Source organism: Cherax quadricarinatus, chromosome 22 (genome assembly GCF_038502225.1).
Source record: "Cherax quadricarinatus isolate ZL_2023a chromosome 22, ASM3850222v1, whole genome shotgun sequence".
Lineage (NCBI taxonomy): Eukaryota > Metazoa > Arthropoda > Malacostraca > Decapoda > Parastacidae > Cherax > Cherax quadricarinatus.
In genome coordinates, this window is record NC_091313.1 from 24728074 (window position 1) to 24753863 (window position 25790).

The window sequence follows — 25790 nt, forward strand, 5'->3', positions numbered from 1 at the left end:
TTCGTTCCTCGACAGAACTCTTAATAATGTTTGTAATTCATTTAATTATCTCAATAGATTTCTGAATAATACTTAATACTCTTCCCACTTTCAGTAGAGTTACTTATTTAAACAGGAAGATCCTTTCATTTATAACTAGGTGATTAATATTCTAGGAAAATTATGTATAATTATATGAGGGAAAAACAACTATTTATTGCCTTTATGATGAAAATATGGGAAACACAGAATTACCTGAAAAAGTACTCTTATAATTAATAGTTCACTACAGCTCCTATATAAGGCTCCACCGAAGGCTTTCACCACCGTTCTCAGTGGTGACTTTACTGAAACAGGTTCTTGCAAGACCATAGACCTCCAGGTGCGCAGTCTCCATGTTACAGAGCTCCACCCCAGGCCACCTCCAGTCACCTCAGTGGACCTATATATTCTTAAACAAGAGATCACTGTCTGGGTCACTGGAGATCCATCCCGCTCAACAAGGAACTACTCTTTTGGACTACACACATCACTACATTCTGAATGTTTGGCACTCCACCAGCGAACTGACAATCATCTGAAGGACCCACTCATAGGGACCTAGCAGTGAAAGAGGCAGTAACAGCCAGAATCCTGATAGGGCCGGATAAATGCAAAGGAAAAAGAAGGATTTGCGCCCCAGCGTAAAATGACGAGAACGGGTCAGCGAAGCAGGACATTGCTGCAGACGCCTTCGAAGCTGAGCGAGGGAAGTGCTACTACCAAAGGCTAGGTCCGTAGAAGGTGGCCCTGGAGCACTATTCGGGAACATTCATCTACAATCAGGACATTTATTAAAAGGAACGTTTCGCTACGTGATTCTTCAGTCCTAATAGAGACAACTAAGAAGTATACATAGTGGTGGGAGTCAGATGGGAAGTTGCGGGAGGGTAGTAGTAGTGGTAGTAGTAGTAGTAGTAGCAGTAGTAGTAGTAGTGGCAGTAGTAGTAGTGACAGTAGTAGTAGTGGCAGTAGTAGTAATCGTGGTAATAGTAGTGGTAGTAGTAGTCGTAGTAATAGTAGTAGTAGCAGTAATAGTAATGGTAGCAGAAGTAGTATTATTAGTAGCAGTAGTATTAGTAGCAGCAGTAGCAGTATTAGTAGTCGTGGTAATAGTGGAAGTAGTAGTAGTGGCAGTAGTAATGGTAGTAGAAGTACTAGTAGTAGTGGTGGTAGTAGTAGTAACAGTAGTAGAAGTAGCAGTAGTAATGGTAGTAGTAGTAGCAGAAGTATTAGCACTAGTAGTAGTAGTAATAGCAATAGTAGTAGTAGTAGTCGTGGTAACAGTAGTAGTAGTAGTAGTAGTCATGGTAACAGTAGTAGTAGTAGTAGTAGTCGTGGTGACAGTAGTAGTAGTAATAATAGTAGTAGTAGTAGTAGTAGTAGTAGTAATAGTAGTAGTAGTAGTAGTAATAGTAGTAGTAGTAGTAATAGTAGCAGTAGTGGTAGCAGCAGTAGTAATGGTAGTAGAAGACCTGGAGCAGTGTTTCTCAATACAGAGTACTCAAGCCGATATCACGTTACAGTAGTTTCCAAAATGGGTAATATCTTGTAGGCAAACAGTTTAGACATAGCGTAACTGCCAGACTTCTTAGAGATTGTTACTGATGGCATTTAGGGCGTCCTCTGCACTATACATAAGTGTCTTTTTGCACAGTAATTATAATGCACGCAAGAGGCCGGGTGTGTCAGTGGGAGCATGCAGGAGGACGGGTTGGTGGCGACGAGGATATAATACTGAAGCTTGCAGGAGGTAGGGTAGGTGGTGAGCAGGTTGTATCACTGAGGTACGCAAGAGGTGGGGTAGGTGGTGAGCAGGTTGTATCACTGAGGTACGCAAGAGGTGGGGTAGGTGGTGAGCAGGTTGTATCACTGAGGTACGCAAGAGGTGGGGTAGGTGGTGAGCAGGTTGTATCACTGAGGTACGCAGGAGGTGGGGTAGGTGGTGAGCAGGTTGTATCACTGAGGTACGCAAGAGGTAGGGTAGGTGGTGAGCAGGTTGTATCACTGAGGTACGCAAGAGGTGGGGTAGGTGGTGAGCAGGTTGTATAACTGAGGTACGCAAGAGGTGTGGTAGGTGGTGAGCAGGTTGTATCACTGAGGTACGCAGGAGGTGGGGTAGGTGGTGAGCAGGTTGTATCACTGAGGTACGCAAGAGGTGGGGTAGGTGGTGAGCAGGTTGTATCACTGAGGTACGCAAGAGGTGGGGTAGGTGGTGAGCAGGTTGTATCACTGAGGTACGCAAGAGGTGGGGTAGGTGGTGAGCAGGTTGTATCACTGAGGTACGCAAGAGGTGGGGTAGGTGGTGAGCAGGTTGTATCACTGAGGTACGCAAGAGGTGGGGTAGGTGGTGAGCAGGTTGTATCACTGAGGCACGCAGCACAGAAGAGCAGGTTATCAGAGTATCACTGAGGCAGGCAGGAGGCAGGGTACGTAGTGACGCGGGTGTGTGGAAAACACTCCTTGGTGAGGTTTCTTCCTTGTCCACTTGACTGACAGTAGGCTTCAGGCTGATCAGATCCAGTTATCGTACAGTCGTATTCAATCTGGCCAAGTCAACAAGTGGATTTAATAATAGGGATTCCTCGTACCTTCAGAATGCTAATGAAAAATAATGCATAAGTTAAAATATATTATTATTGATTCTATAACGCAATATTCCAGTTATAGAATCAACAATAATGCTAATAATAATAAGAACAATAACAATAACAATAATTATATTAATAATTATTATTATTGAATTAATAATAATACTGATAGTAATAATTTATATAATTATTGAAAGTATCTAGCAGTATGCTCGTATTTGAAAATAAATACTATTTTGCCCCTGTCTAAATAAAACAAAAAAATCACGATACTAATTTTTGCATCCTTTTCTTTCAATTTGTGTTATATGCACATTTTTTTTTAAATTCCCAAATTGAAAGAGAGGTTCACAAATCTTGTGAGAGGTATATACCCCATTATACAGTCACAGAACTTGTGTGAACCACACTCAGTACCCCATGACATATTTCTATCACCATACTATATACCTATACATACAAATTTTCACTTGAAACGCTCACAGGTTTTCTGGTGTCGCTGGTTTTCTTGCAGCCAGGTTTGCAAACCGGTGTTGGTTCATTGGCGATACATCTAACGTCTCCAGTGGTAAGTTCCTTGTACTCCCATTCAGTGCAGTCATACACAACTGTAGTAGAGGAATAACAGGTGATGTTAAACGGTTACAAGGATATATTCTCTACCAGATTAACACGCAGAATTAACTTTCAATGCTTTATATGCGATACAGTAATGAATATTACGTTGTATTCAAGTATCATGAGGTTTCGCATTACGTTGCTTTTCTATGTTTAGCATTATTGATTTTGCTTTAAAATTTGTATATAAACTATTGCGTCTGAAGTGCTGAATTGTTATAAATATCTGAGAGAAGGAAATGATGATGGTGAAGACATCAACTTTGATACAAAGGGGTAATATCAACAGTATTGGTTTTATTGTGACACCCTTTCGTTCCTCTTAGAGTTTGATAAAGCGCTCCATAGAGCAAAACGTTGTTACCATAAAAGCTTGCTCATCACCCACAGAATGCCTTTTCTTCAGTACTAAAATCTTACCACTGGGATGAGACACTGCGGTGGGGATGTAGTCCTCACGAGGACATGCCTCCTGGTACTGCGTTACACCTCGCTTCTTTGATCGTAGACTAAAGAGGGAGCAGCCTTCACCTTGAGTGGTCCAGGACAGAGCGAAGAGACTCGGGTTGGTGAAGATGCAGCCAGTGGGTCCCACCAGGTCGTGTCTCTTCTCCCCGTCCATTCTGCCACACAGGCCGTGTAGGTTTCCGTTTAAAATCTTAGGCATCTGCAAAATATATCTTCATTAGCAAGAAACTAAAGGAAGAGTTCTGAATTTTAAGATGATATTTCACAAGCAGAACTTCTTTCATAAACTTCTATCATGAACAAATAACGAACTCACGTCTCACTTGCCAGGGTCGTTGGTATGAATCTTAAGAGGCTTACCAAAAATAACATGGTTGTAAACAAATGACAGAACGGACGGAACTAGAACCCGTGGCCTGAGAATTAAAGAACTCCTCTATCATGGATTCGATCCCTACCCGTTCTGTGATTTGAGAGGTTTATTACACATGTGTATGTAAGTTATGTAAGGAAAGATTCGTCAGGAAACAAATCAAGTGTTTCGTGACGCGGGTCTTAGTCATTTGATGACCCGCAGCTGAAGCTTTTGGTCATCTGACAGAGGCCTTCCGTTGGTTTACCGGTTCACCCCTTTCATAATTATGATTATAATTTAGCCATTAACATACCTTTTTATGTGTAGAAGTTATCAAAGGCGGTATAGGTAGGCGAAATGGCATATTAAATTCAAAATCCTTCAAGAAAAGTATCCCAATCCGTACCATTGACATATCAGAGATTTGAGTTTCATTAAGACAAATCATTTCTCATTCCACAGTTGCCTAAACAAATATATTATTATATAACCATTAAACACTTACTCTAAATTGAATCTTGTCAGAAATTATTATCACAAATCCCAAACTCTTGAAGAAGAACATACTGGCATTCTCATTTTTGGTGAATTTAACGAACTGGTTTTCTCCCTCGTAGTCCTCACCATTTATCTGTTGGCGAGAGGAAAAGTGTTTAGTCTTAACAGCAACTGTGTTTCCCTGAAGGTGTAATAAGCGGAACACTTAGGGAAACAATATCTTAGTTTTTTAATGTATATTTTTCTTCTTTACATTAATCAAAATTTATTGTCATTTGTTTATCTATCTACTTATTTCTCTGTGTAATTATCTAATTATTTATCTTCTTATCTCTCTCTCTATCTATTTATCTATTTATCTATCTATCTATATATATATATATATATATATATATATATATATATATATATATATATATATATATATATATATATATATATATATATATATACATATATATATATATATATATATATATATATATATATATATATATATATATATATATATATATATATATATATATATATATGATGAAAGATTGAATATCAGATTGGAGGGAGAGAGTATGGAGGAGGTGAACGTATTCAGATATTTGGGAGTGGACGTGTCAGCGGATGGGTCCATGAAAGATGAGGTGAATCATAGAATTGATGAGGGAAAAAGAGTGAGTGGTGCACTTAGGAGTCTGTGGAGACAAAGAACTTTGTCCTTGGAGGCAAAGAGGGGAATGTATGAGAGTATAGTTTTACCAACGCTCTTATATGGGTGTGAAGCGTGGGTGATGAATGTTGCAGCGAGGAGAAGGCTGGAGGCAGTGGAGATGTCATGTCTGAGGGCAATGTGTGGTGTGAATATAATGCAGAGAATTCGTAGTTTGGAAGTTAGGAGGAGGTGCGGGATTACCAAAACTGTTGTATATATACATATATATATATATATAGGGGCTTGGACTTCCAGCAGGCATGCGTGAGCGTGTTTGATAGGAGTGAATATATATATATACATATATATAAAAAAATATATATATATATATATATATATATATATATTTTTTTTTTTTTTCAACAAGTCGGTCGTCTCCCACCGAGGCAGGGTGACCCAAAAAAGAAAGAAAATCCCCAAAAAGAAAATACTTTCATCATCATTCAACACTTTCACCACACTCGCACATTATCACTGTTTTTGCAGAGGTGCTCAGAATACAACAGTCTAGAAGCATACACATATAAAGATACACAACATATCCCTCCAAACTGCCATTATCCCAAACCCCTCCTTTAAAGTGCAGGCATTGTACTTCCCATTTCCAGGACTCAAGTCCGACTATATGAAAATAACCGGTTTCCCTGAATCCCTTCACTAAATATTACCCTGCTCACACTCCAACAGATCGTCAGGTCCCAAGTACCATTCGTCTCCATTCACTCCTATCTAACACGCTCACGCACGCTTGCTGGAAGTCCAAGCCCCTCGCCCACAAAACCTCCTTTACCCCCTCTCTCCAACCCTTTCGAGGACGACCCCTACCCCGCCTTCCTTCCCCTATAGATTTATATGTTTTCCATGTCATTCTACTTTGATCCATTCTCTCTAAATGACCAAACCACCTCAACAACCCCTCTTCTGCCCTCTGACTAATACTTTTATTAACTCCACACCTTCTCCTAATTTCCAAACTCCGAATTTTCTGCATAATATTTACACCACACATTGCCCTTAAACAGGACATCTCCACTGCCTCCAAACGTCTCCTCGCTGCTGCATTTACCACCCAAGCTTCACACCCATATAAAAGTGTTGGCACTACTATACTTTCATACATTCCCTTCTTTGCCTCCATAGATAACGTTTTTTGACTCCACATATACCTCAATGCACCACTCACCTTTTTTCCCTCATCGATTCTATGATTAACCTCATCCTTCATAAATCCATCCGCCGACACGTCAACTCCCAAGTATCTGAAAACATTCACTTCTTCCATACTCCTCCTCTCCAAATTGATATCCAATTTTTCTTTATCTAAATCATTTGACACCCTCATCACCTTAACTTTTCTATGTTCACTTTCAGCTTTCTACCTTTACACACATTCCCAAACTCATCCACTAACCTTTGCAATTTTTCTTTAGAATCTCCCATAAGCACAGTATCATCAGCAAAAAGTAACTGTGTCAATTCCCATTTTGAATTTGATTCCCCAAAATTTAATCCCACCCCTCTCCCGAACACCCTAGCATTTACTTCCTTTACAACCCCATCTATAAATATATTAAACAACCATGGTGACATTACACATCCCTGTCTAAGACCTACTTTTACCGGGAAATAGTCTCCCTCTCTTCTAAACACCCTAACCTGAGCTTCACTATCCTCATAAAAACTCTTTACAGCATTTAATAACTTACCACCTATTCCATATACTTGCAACATCTGCCACATTGCTCCTCTATCCACTCTATCATATGCCTTTTCTAAATCCATAAATGCAATAAAAACTTCCCTACCTTTATCTAAATACTGTTCACATATATGCTTCAATGTAAACACTTGATCTACACATCCCCTACCCACTCTGAAACCTCCTTGCTCATCCGCAATCCTACATTCTGTCTTACCTCTAATTCTTTCAATTATAACCCTACCGTACACTTTTCCTGGTATACTCAGTAAGCTTATTCCTCTATAATTTTTACAGTCTCTTTTGTCCCCTTTCCCTTTATATAAAGGGACTATAAATGCTCTCCGCCAATATATATATATATATATATATATATATATATATATATACATATACATATATATATATATATATATATATATATATATATATATGTATATATATGCATATATATATATATATATATATATATATATATATATATATATATATGTATATATATGCATATATATATATACATATATATATATATATATATATATATATATATATATATATATATATATATATATAAATATATATATATATATATGTTCATGACTATACCTTCTGATTCACAGAATGTTGGAAAGAACTCTACCTGTATAGCTCCATCTATTGTTAAATGCATTTTTACATAGACTTCCCAACATCACATAGACTTAATGGAAACAGAAAAAAATATATAGCTGGAAAATGGCGGTTGTCGCAGCAGGAAAATACAGTACCAGGAAGTGCGAACTTACCAGAATATGGGACTTGGTTATATCGATGACTAATCCACCCCAGGGCCAGATAGCCTGTACCTCCCACTGGTCTGTGAACCTGGCCTTGGCCATGCTATTCAAGCGATACTGTGTTCCGTCGTACTGGCCATAGCTGATAGCGATGGTGACCCAGCAGCTGTCAGCCTGATAAGGAAACGCCACACCGTCAAACGTAACCACCTGGAAGAGAAGAAAATGTAAATACAAGAAATAACATTACACACACACACACACACACACGCGCACACACACACACACACACACACACACACACACACACACACACACACACACACACACACACACACACACACACACACACACACACACACACACACACACACACACACACACACACACACACACACACACACACACACACACACACACACACACACACATATATATATATATATATATATATATATATATATATATATATATATATAACACACACACACACACACACACACATATATATATACACACATATACACACATATACACACACACACACACACACACACACACACACACATATATATATATATATATATATATATATATATATTCAAAAAGGAAATGACTTCTGAGTGATAGTGATATCGCAGAAGGGTTCTTGACCCGAGGAATACGATTTGTTCACTTCTGATCAAATCAGTTTTACTTCCCAGTCCCCCAAGCCACGTATTTCCAATACGGATTTGTCATTTCCAACTGAATACAATTAAAAAGAAAAATGGTATGGTGATACCGACAAGCTGTGGAAAAAGACACTTATGTGCAGTTCAGGACCTTTATTAGAGGAAACGTTTCGCCCCGAGTGTCTTCTTCAGTCTTAATAACTAAGTACGAGTATATATCGTGGAAGGAGTCAGGTGGAAAGACTTTGTATATAATCGTTCTTAGTTATCTCTGTACATTAGGACTGAATAAGCCAGTAGTGGCGAAACCTTTCCTCCAATAAATGTCCTGATTTGTATAAATGTCTTTTTCCACACAAATACGAAAGACCAATTACCTGCCAAGTATTATATCATTATCTTCATGGGGAAGTGCTAAACCAGTTGGGATAAAAACAGAAGCCTGGAAAATGGGGAATAATAAGGATGACTCTTATTCTTTGTGATCAAGAGACTTTTACCGGCATCAAGGCACATTACCTGCCTGGTGCATTGGTGGGTTGGTTAATGGGATTGAAAACCACTATAGTCATTAACACTATAGTCATTAACTTTTCTCCACCAGACAAGATTGCTATAATTCCTAAATAAGGGATCAAATTAAACTCTCAGTATATATACGATTAGAGAGAAATATACCTCAGTGTATATATCCTATAACCCATCATAACTCATATACATATGCAATATTATTATTATTATTATTATTATTATTATTATTATTATTATTATTATTATTATTATAATTACTGTTGTTCTGTTGTTATAATTATATGATTATCTGTTTCTTTGGGTAATTTATATATTTAGAATTACTGATCTTTATATAAATATGTAATTTATATACAAAATAACTAGTTATCTATAAATAATAAATCTATATATGAAATTAATAATTTATCTATAAAACAATTAACTTATGTACAACGTCACTAATTCAAGGTAACAACTCTCGTGTATTGCATTTTTAACAGGTGTATGTTCTTCAACAGGTGTGTGTTCTTCAACAGGTGTATGTTCTTCAACAGGTGTGTGTTCTTCAACAGGTGTATGTTCTTCAACAGGTGTATGTTCTTCAACAGGTGTATGTTCTTCAACAGGTGTATGTTCTTCAACAGGTGTATGTTCTTCAACAGGTGTATGTTCTTCAACAGGTGTATGTTCTTCAACAGGTGTATGTTCTTCAACAGGTGTATGTTCTTCAACAGGTGTATGTTCTTCAACAGGTGTGTGTTCTTCAACAGGTGTATGTTCTTCAACAGGTGTATGTTATTCAGCAGGTGTATGTTCTTCAACAGGTGTATGTTCTTCAACAGGTGTATGTTTTTCAACAGGTGTGTGTTCTTCAACAGGTGTATGTTCTTCAACAGGTGTATGTTCTTCAACAGGTGTATGTTCTTCAACAGGTGTATGTTCTTCAACAGGTGTATGTTCTTCAACAGGTGTATGTTCTTCAACAGGTGTATGTTCTTCAACAGGTGTATGTTCTTCAACAGGTGTATGTTCTTCAACAGGTGTGTGTTCTTCAACAGGTGTATGTTCTTCAACAGGTGTATGTTCTTCAACAGGTGTATGTTCTTCAACAGGTGTATGTTCTTCAACAGGTGTATGTTCTTCAACAGGTGTATGTTCTTCAACAGGTGTATGTTCTTCAACAGGTGTATGTTCTTCAACAGGTGTATGTTCTTCAACAGGTGTATGTTCTTTAACAGGTTTATGCTGAAAAGAACTTGATTCAAGGACTCGGAGCTATTCTTCTTTTCCTCAAGTCAGACTATATTGTCTTCCATTCCTCAAGCGCCTTTGCTCCTCGCGGGTTTACCACTTCTCTAATAATAATAATAATATAATAATAATATAATAATAATATAATAATAATATAATAATATAATATAATAATAATAATAATAATAATAATAATAATAATAATAATAATAATAATAATAATAATAATAATTATTATTATTATTATTATTATTATTATTATTATTATTATTATTATTATTATTATTATTATTATTATTATTATTATAATTATCACGAATCTAAAAAATATTTTTATTGAAAGCTAATTCTTCGGGATTAGAAATTTGTGCTTTTAAAGCAAGTGGACTGGGACTAAATTTTTAACTCCAATGAACGTTCTCACCTTTGTTGTCTTAATAAAACATGTGGAGGAAGTACGTCCCTCTATAAAGTTATAATTAAATGTTCTAGTTATCTTGGCTGGGCTTAAGAATTCCTGGAACAATACTGGGACCTTCAAGTCACTGGTTACTGCCACAAGATTCGGTCTTTTGTCTCTTATTGTCCAACGGTTGGTGTCTAGGTCTCTGCAGAGGAGAAATACTTATTAATATGGAAGTTTCAGGTTGTTTTCAGGCTCTTTGCAGGCATTTGTTTAAACACTTGTTCAAAGGCCAGTAGTAACAACCTTGTTGATCAGGCAATGATCCATCGCGGGGCCTGGTCATGGACCTGGCCGCTGGGGCGTTGACTCCCGAAACACCCTTCAGGTATACTCCAGGTAAAGCATGAAATTTGTTAAAGTGTACCCCTTTATTTAGGAAGATCGTGAAATAATTACATCAACTTCCTTTATTTTAAACAAATTAGTGTCGATTAAAAAAAAGTTAGAGAATTTTATGTGTTCTTTGCTAATTTTCCTTATTTTTTTTCTACATTTTCTATCACTAAAAATACCAGTTTTACTTAGCACTCAAGTTTAGCCTGTAGTGTGTATTTGCGGAGGTCAAGTCTTCTGGGTTCTATCACAACATTTCTTAAGTCTATGTATAGAATCTGCCTACAACACTTCTTTATTTAGGTTGTTATATTTCCTATCATCCACTGTCTGAAGACGTATTACTTAACATCCATGTGTCTAATTTGCATATTTAATTTCGTCAAACCTCCAAATCCTGATGCCTCGTCACGGACTCAATGACCAGCGTTAACATATTTGTCCAAACTAGAAATTAAGTTGGTATATCCATAGTTTCATGTACTTACTTAGTTGCATCAATCTCCCTGGTGTACTCGGGGTTGGTAGCGGTGTGGTCGTAGGAAACAAGTGGGAAGAGTATTCCATCGACAATGTCATTCAAGCTGTTAGTCAGGTTCTTCAGGATTAGTGGATAGTCCTGTGCCAGGAAAACACACATAATGAAGACGATAATACATACACATACCCAGATATGGATTAGAAGTTATTGAAAATGTTACATACTGCATACGTACACACAAACAAGCAAACACACACACACACACACACACACACACACACACACACATACACACACACACACACACACACACACACATATATATATATATATATATATATACGTATATACGTATAATCCCATACCTCAGTCCACTGTGCTTTGAAGTGGGCGTGGTCGTAGAGAGGTGAAGTGATGATTTCGAGTGGCAGTGGATGGACGGTTTCAGAGTCACAGTCTTCTGCCAGTTCCTCTCTCAAACGAATCATTGCCTCCTCACTCACATCTAAGGCGCCCTGAAAGATGATCCAAGCTGAAGTAAAGGCTTTAAGAATGACAGACATATACATAACTAAATTAAAGTAAAACTATACGATCAGGACCAGGGAAACTTGAACAAGCAACAGGATTAGCTAAAGTATATTTATTATTCTGAAATAACAAAAAGAAATGATGCAAAGTGTATAACAGGAAACATTTTGTACAATGAGTGAAGCATGATGTGTAAAGAGTGAAGGATGATGTTTAAAGAGTGAAGGATGATGTTTAAAGAGTGAAGGATGATGTGCAAAGAGTGAAGGATGATGTGTAAAGAGTGAAGGATGATGTGTAAAGAGTGAAGGATGTTGCGTAAAGAGTGAAGGATAATGTGTAAGGAGAGAAGGATGACGTTTAAAGAGTGAAGGATGATGTTTATAGAGTGAAGGATGGTTGGAATTTTCCGTTATTTCTCCAGGAAATGCAAGCAATTTTCTGAAACTTATTTACAAAAGTCAAGAGATCAGTTCGAATACTAATACACACAATCATACCTGGCCTTCAAGAACAGGTGGGCCTCTACATGATATCCCGTCATTGACTTGGACCCCAACTGTTGTCTTCAGGTCTGTGGCCAACACTTTCTCAACAGTGGTCAGGGGCGTAAACTTTGGCTTAAGCACTAGAATGTTAAAGCAAGTCTGAAAGTGAGAAAACCATCTATATTCTTCAATATAATGTTTAGTGTTGCAAATTTATTAATACTGTAAAGTGAGGCTTTGGCGATACATCATAGCCCAGGCCTCTGATTTTTCATGAAGATCAGAAATATATGTTTAATACAAGGGCAAACTATTGAAAAGATACGTGCAAAAGTTAGGTGTCTTTAATGTTGAAACGTTTCGCCAACTCGGTAGGCTTCAAATTATTTTTCCAAGGTTGAAGAACTGATTACATCAACTTTACCTCGCCATTACTGCTAGCCACAATCTACTCTTCGTATTTGACTGAAGAAACCTACCACTTGGGCGAAATGTTTCAACAATAAAGAAGCCCAACTACTGCATATGTGTCTTACTCGTCAGGCTGCTGATAATCGCCATAAGTAAGACTCAGAAGTGGAAGGTTGTAGTAAAGAGAGAAGGATGACTCTAATAGAGAGAAATGGGAGTAGATGAAGACCAAACTAAAGTAAAACATGACTATGAAGACAAACTATATAGGATCAAACTTGCAGAACACCTCATGAAATACAGAACTGTAGCCAAGGGAACTAGAGAATAACCAGCATTTTTGTCCTCACAAAAGATCTTACAGTATGAGCTTCATCGAAGAAACCTTCCGCTGCGTTCTTAACGAAGGTCAGCTGTGTCCTAGTGGAGGTCTTGTGTACACCAGAGCCAACTGCCCACGTCAACACCGCTTCGTAGCTCCTGCTGTTGGGACCCTGAAAATTCACGCCGACACTAACACTTTGCACATACCCACCTGAAACTGAAACAAAGTGACCTTCATCACACCAGACCTGAAGTAAAGTGTCAGTTATTGCACTTAAACTGAAGCAAAGTGTCACTCGTCGCTACAAAACGAGCAATCCAAAGGGAAAGCAGCAATGCACTTTATTATATATAAAGTAATATAAATAAACAATGATTCCTCATCAGAGAGGAATATACTCTCGCACTTATGTAAAAGTTAACCAGAAAGACTCATGAATTACTCAAGGAAGAGCATACACACAAAAGTTATGGCAAGAAGCAGGTAGTAATAACGATGTAGGAAGCAAGAACATCACACAGAGATCAGTAATACAGACGACACTATAACACACTGCGAGGATTTATCCCGAAGTGAAGTTAAACAGTCTAGGGTGGTAAGCTAATACCCCCAGGGTAACAGTGGTCACGCAGATGGATTAAGAAAAAAGGCAACACTGGGAAAAGATATAAGTCAAACAGTAGAAAAAAAGATGCCACAGTAGACTATGAGTATAATAAGATTGAAGAGAATAAAAAATGCAACATAGGATAAAAAAAAGAATAACTCTGGAGAGCGAAAACACTCACAAGAACAAGAAAAAAAAGTTACTCAGAAGAGTAAAAGAGTAACGCAACAGGATACAAATTGAACACCCAACGTGAAAGAAATGGCACTGGCAGCATAATAAGGAAAAAAGTCAGAAAGTGGAGAGGGACTTACTAGGCATAACTTCCTCCTGCAGTTTAGTAATGCGCTCCCTAGACTGTCTCCCCCTCTCCCGTTGCTGCACAAATGATTCCTGCTCGAGGTCACCAGCCTCCTGTTGAGATAACACCAATGATTCTGTGATGGAAATATGACTGTGATGTGTGTGAGCGTGTGCCTTTACCCAGCTTAATTTACGATAGTTATGCTCAAGCTGCCGGTAAACATTTAAGCTTTGCAAAACAGTGTTTACTTATTAACTAGTAGTACTTGACACCCACTACTGCATTGTTTATTTTACATTTCACTTCGTTACTTGCGCTCTAAAAATGTCATGTAACGTATCTATGGCTAATTTTGAAAATTTTAACTCCCATTAAATTTTCCTTATCCAATAAGTGTTACACTAAGCCACAGTGTTTTTTTTTATTCTGATTATTATTATTATTATTATTATTATTATTATTATTATTATTATTATTATTAGTAGTAGTAGTAGTAGTAGTAGTAGTAGTAGTAATAGTAGTAATTTTTATTGTTAATTATTATTATTACCAATATTGCTACAACACTCATGGGGAGAGCTAAACTCGTAGGAGCTATACGGCTCCTTAGGGAATAGAAGGCATTCAGGTTTGATCCAAGAAAGGGAAGAAGAGATTAGATCATGAGCTCTTCACAAGCAACAAGGAATCTTCCATGAGGTTTATATTTTTGCTTCGAAATACTTCATGGTAGCGTCTGAGGTAATTTGTGTGAACTGCTTCCTGGCGGTGTTACTTCGAAGCATTTCCTGGTACTGCTACTTTAAGCATGTCCCAGAAGTGCTACCTGATAATTAAACCTTAAAGTAATAGCTACTGGATCCTTAACGGATGTTACGTAATCTTATCTGAATGTCAGACAATCCTACCTGGATGTCAGATGAATCTATTTCAATATCAAAGGATCCTCCATCAGTCCTTTCTGAAAAGTCACCAAAATCTGTTTCTTGTGTTTCTTGGCCCAGCTGCTCATAGTCTTCTTCCTGCACTACTGCCTCTGACTTTTCCTTTTTCAAATCCACTGCAAGATAATGAAAGAAGTCAAGTGTCATACAGGATAGAAATAGTGTACAATAAGCCTACAAAACGATAATATTTTCGGTCTTTATAGACTATTATCAAGTCGCAAGCGAGTGGGAAATGCTGAAAACCAGAGGATGAAGAAACGGCTATGTTCAGGTCAAGTAACGCAGTGTTTTGGGAGTAACAGGCATCTACAGCAATGAAGTCGCAGCCAATTTCACAAGTGTACACAAAATACCATATAGTTTATATAATCTATTTGGGTAAGAAAATAAACACGCGTAGTACTGGTGGCGGAAATATAAATTAGAAAGAAAAAGGATAAATGTTTTTCCTGAAGAAGTTACTTTAGAAGAGAAGAAATTCCATTTAGCACCTGGGGATAAGGAGACAATCAGGTGTGATCCAAGGAAGACAGGAATAGTTTGCATTTCGGTAAACTAATTTTTTTCTCAGAGCAATTTGGAACATCCATTTATTCTTCGGCAATCTATATTCAGAATGTTTACTCAATTTCATGTTCCTCTTCCCCTCTTCATAGCATTGGTAAAAATGGCCGCTCACTTTCCATAGCTTTATAAACACAAGTGTTCATCTTGCAAGTACTAACCATATTCTTTTCCCTCATGTTAAGCACTATTGCCATTACATAAGCTATTCCCCCTTCTAAACGTATCTTCTTAATTCGAGCTGTCACAGACTCTCTACTACACAACATAAATAACAATTTTAGCCTCAACTTGATTACTGTAGATGCTTGCCTTTCAAAGTACCAAATTCAAAGTGACCAAGTTCAAGTCACGTAACGTGACTTGAACTTGGTCACTTCCTCACCTGTCAACCTGGCCTGACCTCACCTGGCAAGCGGCCGTGATGGTTCTCACCATCTTACTCTCTGGCAACTTGACAACAGTCCAGCTTCGCCGAAAAGACTTTGCTGTTTTATGAAAGTTTTATTACAATACTGTACTCTCATTTCAGTTCAAGAGATGTGGTTGAGAAGACATATCTAGAGTGTATTCAAGAGTATATTGATATGAATGAACATACAGTAATATTTCACATTTACGAGCACATATATTTAATTTTTTTGCATGTATTTATGTGATCAGATCTAAACAGCTGCAAAATATCTACACACACAGCCATAAATGTCTACCATATCTTAAGGTGAAGGTAATGTTCTTGGTAGTGGAGGCTTCCGGGTCCCATTCAAGACGGTAGTCCCAACTCTTGTAAGACGGAGTGAACGGAAAAAAATCGTCTCTGAAAATAAATAACATATCTGATCCCCCCAAAATTACAAGAAATGGACGTGAATAACTATCATAAAACAAAATATTAAAAATGTATCAGGAATATACTGTGCTGTAATACACTATAAGATGCCTGATTCGCCTGATACTTTAAGTGCTGATTATTCAACTTTTTATCAAAAGTTAGTAAAATATTCAGTATACATTGTTGAGAGCTAATAAGGATTTCGCTAAATCGAATAAGAAATATGACAAATAATGTAAATACTATGTGTAGTGAAAGTAGGTCCTCACAGACGTCGAGCAAGACCAGCGCTGCCTTCCACTCTTGAGGTCTCCTAACCATAAAATGAAAGTACATGGAAACAAAAATGTCCAAATAAAAAATGAGACTCAATTTTAATATTTCAATAACTTATTAATGCATTACTTGCCAGTTTTTTATTTGCAAAGGCGCTGATAATGTGACTTAAACTCTGAAACTTCTCAGCATAGCGAGCCTATTCAAATTTTCTTGCATCATAGAAAATCGGTAATAAGGTTTCACTTGTTTTGGCACATTGAAAGTACGCTCAGTTCAACCAACATATGATGATAAATTGACGAAAATACTCAGTGAAACACTGATATCAGGAAAAAAAATGAGAGTTTTAGATCAAGTGTTTCTTGTAACAATTCCCTTGATTTACGAAGGGTACACAAATTAGTTGTAGTGACTCAAATTCAGTGTAAGACCTGAAATAATAGTCAGTGATTACAAGAACACATTTGTGCTATAATGCTGCTCAGCACCAGATTAACTAGTTAAGTTGCGATTTGTTGGAAGGTCAGATATACTGTAGTTCTCTTGGTCTGTATTACCAACGTGGCCTCAGTCTGCTGTGCATGCCACTGGCTTAAGTTCTGTTTGAGCTTGTACAGTGATAGTAAGGCATATATGAACCTGTTTGCGCCTTTGGTTCTTGAACCCGTTTAACGAGTCTGAATACAAGTGGGGAATATTAATGAGTAGCTCAGTTATGCCTAGACAGTTATTATTTTCACGATCACCGAAGTGATTAGATGAACTAAGCAAAACCAGTCCCCACTCTTGAGGAAAAAATAAATTATAATATTTAGCTTCTGTAGTAAGCTCAGCAAAGAGTAAATTTTCATTCAAACTTCAAGCGCATGACGTTCTATTTACTGATTTTCATGTGATACAGTTTTATGATGGAGCATTAAATTCATATGTGATGGAATTCGGTCTTTCAACTAACATTATTCTCTGTTGATACTCCATCCTGAATGACCGGACGGAAATAATGCATTTACAAGACTTTTTCAGAATGACGCAAAGCGCACACTAAAGAATGATGAAGGCCTTTTTTTCCTGTGCTTGGAGCTAAAGTTGTAAAACTTACTAAATGTAAAATAAATAAATAAATAATGAATAAATACTCAAAATGAAGAAAATGAGCCATAATGTGAGAGGCCCCCTTCGAGCTTGAGAGCAAATGGCTCTCTTATAGCTCCCTCTGAGTGACCCCGAGTAGAAGTAATTACTAATTACTTGTATAGAGCGCGGAAATTTGCGGGAAACTCGAAGTCTGCTGACCAAGAAGACTCGACGGAGATGCCAAAATCTGATGGAAGCGCCTGAGTTCGTCGCTGCGAAAACGTAAATACATGTTTGAAAAGAAAACATTTTAGAAGCCAGGATTATACACATATTTTCATATAATATTTTTTAGGTACAAATAACCCACACATAGAAGAGAGGAGCTTACGAAACGTCGTCGTAAGCTACTCTCTTCTATGTACGGGTTATTTGTGTATCGTTCCAGTCACGGTATTGTGCCTTTTTGTTATTTATATCGTTCAGGCGTTTCTGCAATGATTGTTTTTCTTTTTTTTCGAATATTTATTAAGAGTTAACGTTAGTGACATACAATCACCATGACAGAGTCCAACTTCTGACTTTCAGTATATTAAGAATTACTATTAATGGCAGAATTCCCGACAAAATGTTAGGTAAATGGACATAGATGCATGTCAATGAAGAGCGAAACATTGCCACAGTAAAATGTCACAGCTGCATCTGTGTACATTTACAGAGACACAGGTGCAACTGTGTCTATGTAAATGGAGACAGGTATAGTAATTCTTATGTCCATTTACATGGACACAAGAATTACTTTGCCTGAAGCTTGTTCATTTATTGTTCTGATATTCTAAGGATTCCCAACCAAGGTTCTCACCTGGAAGATCTCGTTGTTAGTGATCCTGATCTTTCTGTAATCAATTTGATGAGGGTGTAAAGCAGTGGGGAAGGCCCCGGTCACCACAGTGTATGGGTAATTGTGAGAGTTGACCAGTAGAACCTGGAATACGAAACTGGATGAATATCTTAAATTTCTCATCATTCAAGGTACATAATACCAACAGGTGTATGAATTAGGGACATGAGAAACGTTAGGAAATGTAGGTTCACCAGGACTTTAAAATAAAAGTTTTAAAACATTGCTTATTTGTCTATTTTATACATCCTAAATTCTTCTACCCAGCAACACAGGAGTCACATGATCTCCGTCTACCCGTCCTCATCCCAATATGGCATTCTTCAGGTCACCATGCGACACTCACACCTTGCTCTCCGTCTATATATACTGTCTTTCAGCCTCTGTATGTTAGAAGTGATCAAGGTCTCAGGACCGAAACGTTTTCTAATAAATATGTCCTAGTGTTTGCTTACTTGTTTTTATAAATCAACTTGTCGGCATTTATTACCAAGGTTTATACCTTCTTCCAACCTACACAGGCATTTTGTTGCTGATTTTGTTTAATTTAAAAATTACACTCATTCTTGTGAATACAAATTTTTGTTTCATTGACTTCGTTCTGCCGTTTCAGTGCTTCCTCTTCCACCGTATTCAAGAAGAAAAGCTAAAAAGAGAAAAATCTTACCTTGCCGCTGTGCTGAGACTCAACAGTCACTTTGACCTCTCGGTGATGGACATCCTGTGTTGAGTGGAACTTAAGAGGAACTATGAGGGAGAATACGTTGTGAACGCCAGTCCCGACGGCGAATTTCTGCGACCATGGTAAGAGCGTCTTGGCCACCAGGGTGCTGTCCTGGCTGTAGCTGAGAATGTGAAGAACTTCGCAGCTTGAGTATCAAAATAGAATGCACATGCACACACACAGATATATATATATATATATATATATATATATATATATATATATATATATATATATATATATATATATATATATATATATATATATATATATATATACATATATATATATATATATATATATATATATATATATATATATATATATATATATATATATATATATATACATATATATATATATATATATATATATATATATATATATATATATATATATATATATATATATATATATATATATATATATATATATATATATATATATATATATATATATATATATATATATATATATATATATATATATATGTCGTGCCGAATAGGCAGAACTTGCGATCTTGGTTTAAATAACAACGCTCATCTTGCCATATAGGACAAGTGAAAATTTGTGTATGCAATAATTTCGTCAAATTTATTCTGAACCTAACGAAAAAAATATGTTTCATTGTGTTTATTTAGCATTAAATTATTGTAAACAAATCTAAATTATATTTAGCTGGGTTAGGCTAAAATAAATTGTTCTTGTTATAATAAGGTTAGGTAAGTTTTCTAAGATTCTTTTGGTGCAAATTTAAATTTTTTTACATTAACATTAATGAAAAAAATATATCTTTAAATGTATAAGAGAAAATTTTAGAAAGGACTTCATTTTAAATGAGTTCTTGCTAACTGACCAGTTTTACATATTCGGCACGACATATATATATATATATATATATATATATATATATATATAGATATATATATATATATATATATATATATATATATATATATATATATATACTATATGCTTAACAATTCGCAAACAGGGGAAATTATTTACAAACATTGTCTCTACGTCCACAGCAGGACTCGAACCTACAAACTCTGTATCAGAGTCCACAGTACTTTACCAAGGAGCCAGACCCCAGGTGGACGTATTATTATTTACGGATGTACTATGGAAGGGAAGAAGAATGGAGGATGGTGGAAGGAAACTGAAATTACATAGGTACGGTATGTAAATATTATCATATTTAATAAAAAAAAATAATTCAGCGGCCGTGTGTAGTCAAGGCAGGGTGACCCAAAGAAGAAAATTCTCTCACCAGCAATCGCTCAAGTCTGTCTTACGTTATTCCGCCAACAAATCCATCGTATGAAAATAATAAATATCTTAAGACGGAGAAATATAATGATAAAAACTAGTCAGGTATATATAAAGATTGGATTATATATTAAGCACAGACCTACTACGAGCAGCAAGAAGAGTGCAATGGACTTTGTAAATAATGATACCAACTGGTTTAGGTTAGTTAGTTAAAGATTAGCCGGTATTCTCCCGGCCCGGGCCTTTTCCAAGTGGTGGCCCGGCCTTGGCTCCCTCTTTAGGGAGTGTCTGAGACCTAAGTCTCCCATGGGAGGAGGCACAAGTACCTCCTCATCTTTGGGACCAACTGTCCCCAGGCCTAGCCACAAGCTAGGCCTCTCTGGTCTGCCATCCCCACCCCAAGGGGGCAAATGGGAATGACAGTCTTATGAGCTAAAGGCTCGGGCTCAGGCACCTACCCTACCCTAGAAGGGTTAGGCATGGTGTCGATGACTGGTTTAGGTTCACACGAATTCTTATTTATACATTGCAGAGGAAACTCTCTGGACTGGTGGGAAATTATGTTAATTCTGAGTCACTGACTGCATGGTGAGGACACACGTGACAGAGATAAGAGGCCATTTTATGATGGATTTATCCTATGTCTTGGGTAAACTAAGGAACAGACAATGAAAACATAATTGAAATAAGCAAATGAAGCATGCAAATAGTTTGAACTTACTCGAGGGTAGCCGTCAAGGAAATTATTTTCTTCGGGCTCAGTTGTTGTTCTATGAGGTTCCTGTCAAGCCAGTATGAGAAATCCTCTGTGTACTGCAAGTAAACGAGATAAACTGAAAAGTTTGCTTTATATCAGCAAATATAACATAAAATATGTGAATGTTTTAACACATCCCAACATCTGCCAGAGGTAAGTAGTCAGCGCGGCACTCACCTGTATTATGATTGGAAGACCAATGTCGGTGGGTAGTGCCAGGGAGTAGTCCACAAGTTGCTTGATGCTAGGGCTGTCTAATAGGAGCTCAGGTTCTAATACTAAGCCACTCATTACAACAGCCTCCGTAAATACTTCTGGCAAACCCCCAGCAAAACTCATTGCAACAACATCTGCGACTTTCGTTCCGAGAAATTCTGCCAGGAGTAAAGCTTCATTATTTATAATGTAAAGATCACAATGGTGACCGAAGCACTTCACGTTCTTGAAGTGAAGAGACGTTTAAAAGCAAGTGGAGGGAAGATACGTTCATCGCTCTCTTTCTGCTGTTATCCTATCAAAATTTTTTAATTTAAACAGTGCCTAGTTGCCTGGGTGTGATCCTAGTCATGCTGGTAGGATTCTCTTTGCCATGGTATGGGCCTAGGTGTGAATGTAGTTGCTTAGGTGTGAGTCTAGTTGCTTAAGTACGAGCCTAGCTGTGATCCCAGTTATGTAGGTGTGAGCCTAGTTGCCAAGATGCATTCCTCATAGTGTAATCACACTGAGAGATATACACCTCTTTCACACCTTGTGGACGCATTAACTATAAGAAAGTTCAAGCTAAGCTTAACTAAACAACAGAGAATATGAAACGAAAGAGAATCTATAAAACATTGCTGGAGAAAACAACAATACTTACCTTGGAAGTTGATGGAAAATGGCGCTACTGAATCAAGCACTGTGATGGTTGGCAGATGACCCAATTGTTCCTGTTAACACAGTAATACATCATCAGTACTGAATATCAACAAAAACAACTACAGCAACAGCAGCAACAACACAATAAATATAATTATATTTGCAGATATATCAGTCGCAATACAGTTTTGAGAGAAGTATTTCAAAGGGAATAAAAGCTGGAAGTTTGTTTTTTAAACCTGCTTCAGATATTAAAATATCCTTGATTGGTGGTATACAGATATGCAGCCTTAATGGCCCTCGTATTTAATTTCTTAATAATATCTCCCTCATGCGAATTGTATTTCTTATAATTGCTACTGTATCTTATTTAAGCTTGTCGTTTTATTTCCATTACATGAACGTCACTTGATATACGCCCTTCAAGGGAAAGGAAAATGAGGAGTCACTTGATCCCAACGAAGAGCTTTAGATTCAGGGAAACTGGATATAACTGACCCCCTTTTTCAGTCAAATCTAATTACCTCCCATTCCAAGGCACTATGCGGTTAGCTCTTCTTTGTGATTTTAACGGTAACTCATTACACAACCCAACAACCTCTCTGAACTTACCACAACTTTATTAAAGATTTCCTGAACGACTTCTACTTCACTGCTCCTCGCTTCCTGGTGTTTATCTAGTTTCAAACTTTCGAATAAGCGATAAATACGTACATTTAAATCATCGTTGAGGTGCAGCTGGAAGGAAAAGTGAGAAGCTGTAAATATTTCCGTTGATATCGTTAAATGCAGAATTTAGCATGATTTTGCAATTTATATAAAAAAGTTTGGTATATTTGTGTGTGTGTGTGTGTGTGTGTGTGTGTGTGTGTGTGTGTGTGTGTGTGTGTGTGTGTGTGTGTGTGTGTGTGTGTGTGTGTGTGTGTGTGTGTGTGTGTGTGTGTGAGTGTGTGTGTGTGTGGTGTGTGTGTGTGTGTGTGTTTGTGTGTGTGTGTGTGTGTGTGTGTGTGTGTACTTACCTAGTTGGACTCACCTAGTTGTGGTCGCAGGGGTCGATTCATAGCTCCTGGCCCCGCCTCTTCACTGGCCGCTACTGGGTCACTCTTTCTGCACCATGAGCTTTGTCATACTTCTTCTTCAAGCTATGAATGGATCCTGCCTCCACTACATCGCTTCCCAAACTATTCCACTTCCTGACTACTCTGTGACTGAAGAAATACTTCCTAACATCCTTGTGATTCATCTGAGTCTACAACTTCCAACTGTGTCCCCTTGTTGTTGTGTCCCATCTCTGGAACATTCTGTCTCTGTCCACCTTGTCAATTCCTCTCAGTATTTTATATGTCGTTATCATGTCTTCCCTATCTCTTCTGTCCTCCAGTGTTGTCAGGTCGATTTCCCTTAACCTCTCCTCGTAGGTCATACCCCTTAGCTCCAGGACTAGTCTTGTTGCAAACCTCTGCACTTTCTCTAGTTTCTTTACGTGCTTGGCTAGATGTGTGTGTGTGTGTGTACGTCTGTGTCTGTGTGTGTCTGTATGGATTATGTGGATTAGGAGAATAGATGTACCATCGAAGCTTCTGGGGCAGTAGGATGAGAGACTATGATCACAGTTAGTGCCACTAGTTGTAAAATTCTGTTATTTTAAGCTCTGTGGTTTAATGGATACAACGCTGTGCCCGCTTTATGCATGAACCACAGTTCAAATCCCTGAATATTCTTTTGTTTATTCAATGACAGTTGTTCATTACGATTTTTCTTGGATTCAATGATGATAATTATAAGAATAGTCTTAAGGAATGTGAAACAAGGAGGCAATCAGAATATTGTTTATAACATCCACATAACCAGTATTTAAGTATGCTATCCAACATGGGTCCAACAGCTCAACGAGTGACAAAAGAAATTTGAGAAGATTGAAAATCCTGGCTAAAAGGCTAGTCTCAGTGCTTCAGGAAAAAAGGACTGAGAATATTATTGCAAGATATGGTACTCGGACACATAGTTGATAGAGGGAACATAACAGGAAACCAGAAGCTCTAATGAGCCAAAAGAACATTAAGAAAGAGTTCCCTCAATGTGAGAGTAGTGCACAAATGGAATGCATTAGGAAGGGACGTAGTGGAGCACAACTCTCTTCGTGAATACAAAATATGTAGCACAGGCGAAAAGAGCCAGTTAATCGAGGAGCAAAAACAAGGCCGAAGAACTAGACCTCAACCACTTCAAATATTTAAATTTTAGTTCACGTAACTTGCCAAGACCAAACATAGGTGACCCAATGAGATATATATACACACAAACAAAGGACCTACGTAATCACACACACACAGGGTCAGGAGCTATGAATCGACCCCTGTAACCACAAATAGGTGAGTACATACACACATACATATAACTGATTATATACAGAGTATCGACAAACTCACCTGATATTCCCTGGTGAACCCGAAGAAAATATTCATCTGTAGATGCAGAAAGACGTTTGATGGGAAGTAACCCTTGTTGCTAGCCAGCCAGGTGGAGGTCAAGCTGACGTCCCTCTGCACAGTAATGGAGTATATGTAAGTGTTATATATAAAAAAATATTGTGTATATAATTGCTGTATATAAACTTGCTGAACAAATATTTGTTGTACATAAACTTGTACATTTAATAGCTGCACTAAACTTGCTGTGCACGTAATTGCTACATATAATCCCATTGTATTTATGCTTGTTTATTTAACTATCGAACTTGTACCCACGTAATATAACATATTTTTATAATTATTCTGACATCAGTTGTGTTGTGATAATGATTCTATCATTCTTGCTACTTTATCTCGTAATAAAAAAAATAATATTTTCTTTAGGTAAAAGAAAAAATTTTGAAAGTATTTCATCTCACCTCACAATTGTAGAGATATTCTTCGAGGGAAATCCTGGCGGAGTGAGTGATGGAGAGAGTGACCGGAGGCTTGGCCAGGTGGACTACACGGGCAGCGTTTTTGGATCTGGAATGAAAATAACATCACATGCCTTTATTAATACCCGTAAACGGTCCAAGCAGATCTACGTTCACATGCGTAGTGCTCCAAAAGTAGATCTACTTTTTTTTTTTTTTACATATTTTAAAATATAGCAAAAAAAAAGTAGATCAAAGTTTTTTTTTGCACGTTTTCAAATGTACAAAAAAAAAAAATCTACTTTTTTTACGTACTTTCAAATGTTGAAAAAACGTATATATACGTTTGGACCGTTTACGGGTTAAATCTAATGGTTATAAGCATGACCATAATTATTAAAGGGGTGAACCAAAAGCTCCAGCTGTGGGTCATATGACTAAGGCCCGCGACAGGAAACACTTGTCCTGTTTCCTGATAAAGCTGACCTAACCTAACCTGCGCTTGATGCAAATGTGGCATTGCAGATAATTGTGAAGGAAGAAAACACACTTTACAGAACAAGCTTTACTTTGATCAAC

General features: G+C 37.3%; 1 protein-coding gene across 1 annotated transcript in view; it reads right to left on the bottom strand.

The window, feature by feature from the left end:
* The window catches only part of LOC128689692 (hemolymph clottable protein-like), a 37880-nt gene that overhangs the window by 457 nt on the left and 11633 nt on the right, over nucleotides 1–25790 (bottom strand). Inside the window, exons 16-37 of the mRNA XM_070087563.1 lie at nucleotides 25215–25320; nucleotides 24754–24867; nucleotides 22937–23062; nucleotides 22326–22395; nucleotides 21644–21840; nucleotides 21431–21522; nucleotides 19378–19555; nucleotides 18672–18794; nucleotides 17984–18081; nucleotides 16335–16441; nucleotides 15022–15173; nucleotides 14124–14223; nucleotides 13240–13418; nucleotides 12479–12625; nucleotides 11813–11962; nucleotides 11455–11585; nucleotides 10592–10775; nucleotides 7739–7939; nucleotides 4556–4681; nucleotides 3648–3894; nucleotides 3093–3217; nucleotides 1–2564 (exon numbers count right to left, since the gene is read on the bottom strand). The exon at nucleotides 1–2564 is cut by the window's left edge and continues 457 nt beyond it. Of these exons, the coding sequence (XP_069943664.1) occupies nucleotides 2424–2564; nucleotides 3093–3217; nucleotides 3648–3894; nucleotides 4556–4681; nucleotides 7739–7939; nucleotides 10592–10775; nucleotides 11455–11585; nucleotides 11813–11962; nucleotides 12479–12625; nucleotides 13240–13418; nucleotides 14124–14223; nucleotides 15022–15173; nucleotides 16335–16441; nucleotides 17984–18081; nucleotides 18672–18794; nucleotides 19378–19555; nucleotides 21431–21522; nucleotides 21644–21840; nucleotides 22326–22395; nucleotides 22937–23062; nucleotides 24754–24867; nucleotides 25215–25320 (3094 nt within the window). The 3' untranslated portion in view covers nucleotides 1–2423. The remainder of the gene's footprint in view (nucleotides 2565–3092; nucleotides 3218–3647; nucleotides 3895–4555; nucleotides 4682–7738; nucleotides 7940–10591; nucleotides 10776–11454; nucleotides 11586–11812; nucleotides 11963–12478; nucleotides 12626–13239; nucleotides 13419–14123; nucleotides 14224–15021; nucleotides 15174–16334; nucleotides 16442–17983; nucleotides 18082–18671; nucleotides 18795–19377; nucleotides 19556–21430; nucleotides 21523–21643; nucleotides 21841–22325; nucleotides 22396–22936; nucleotides 23063–24753; nucleotides 24868–25214; nucleotides 25321–25790) is intronic.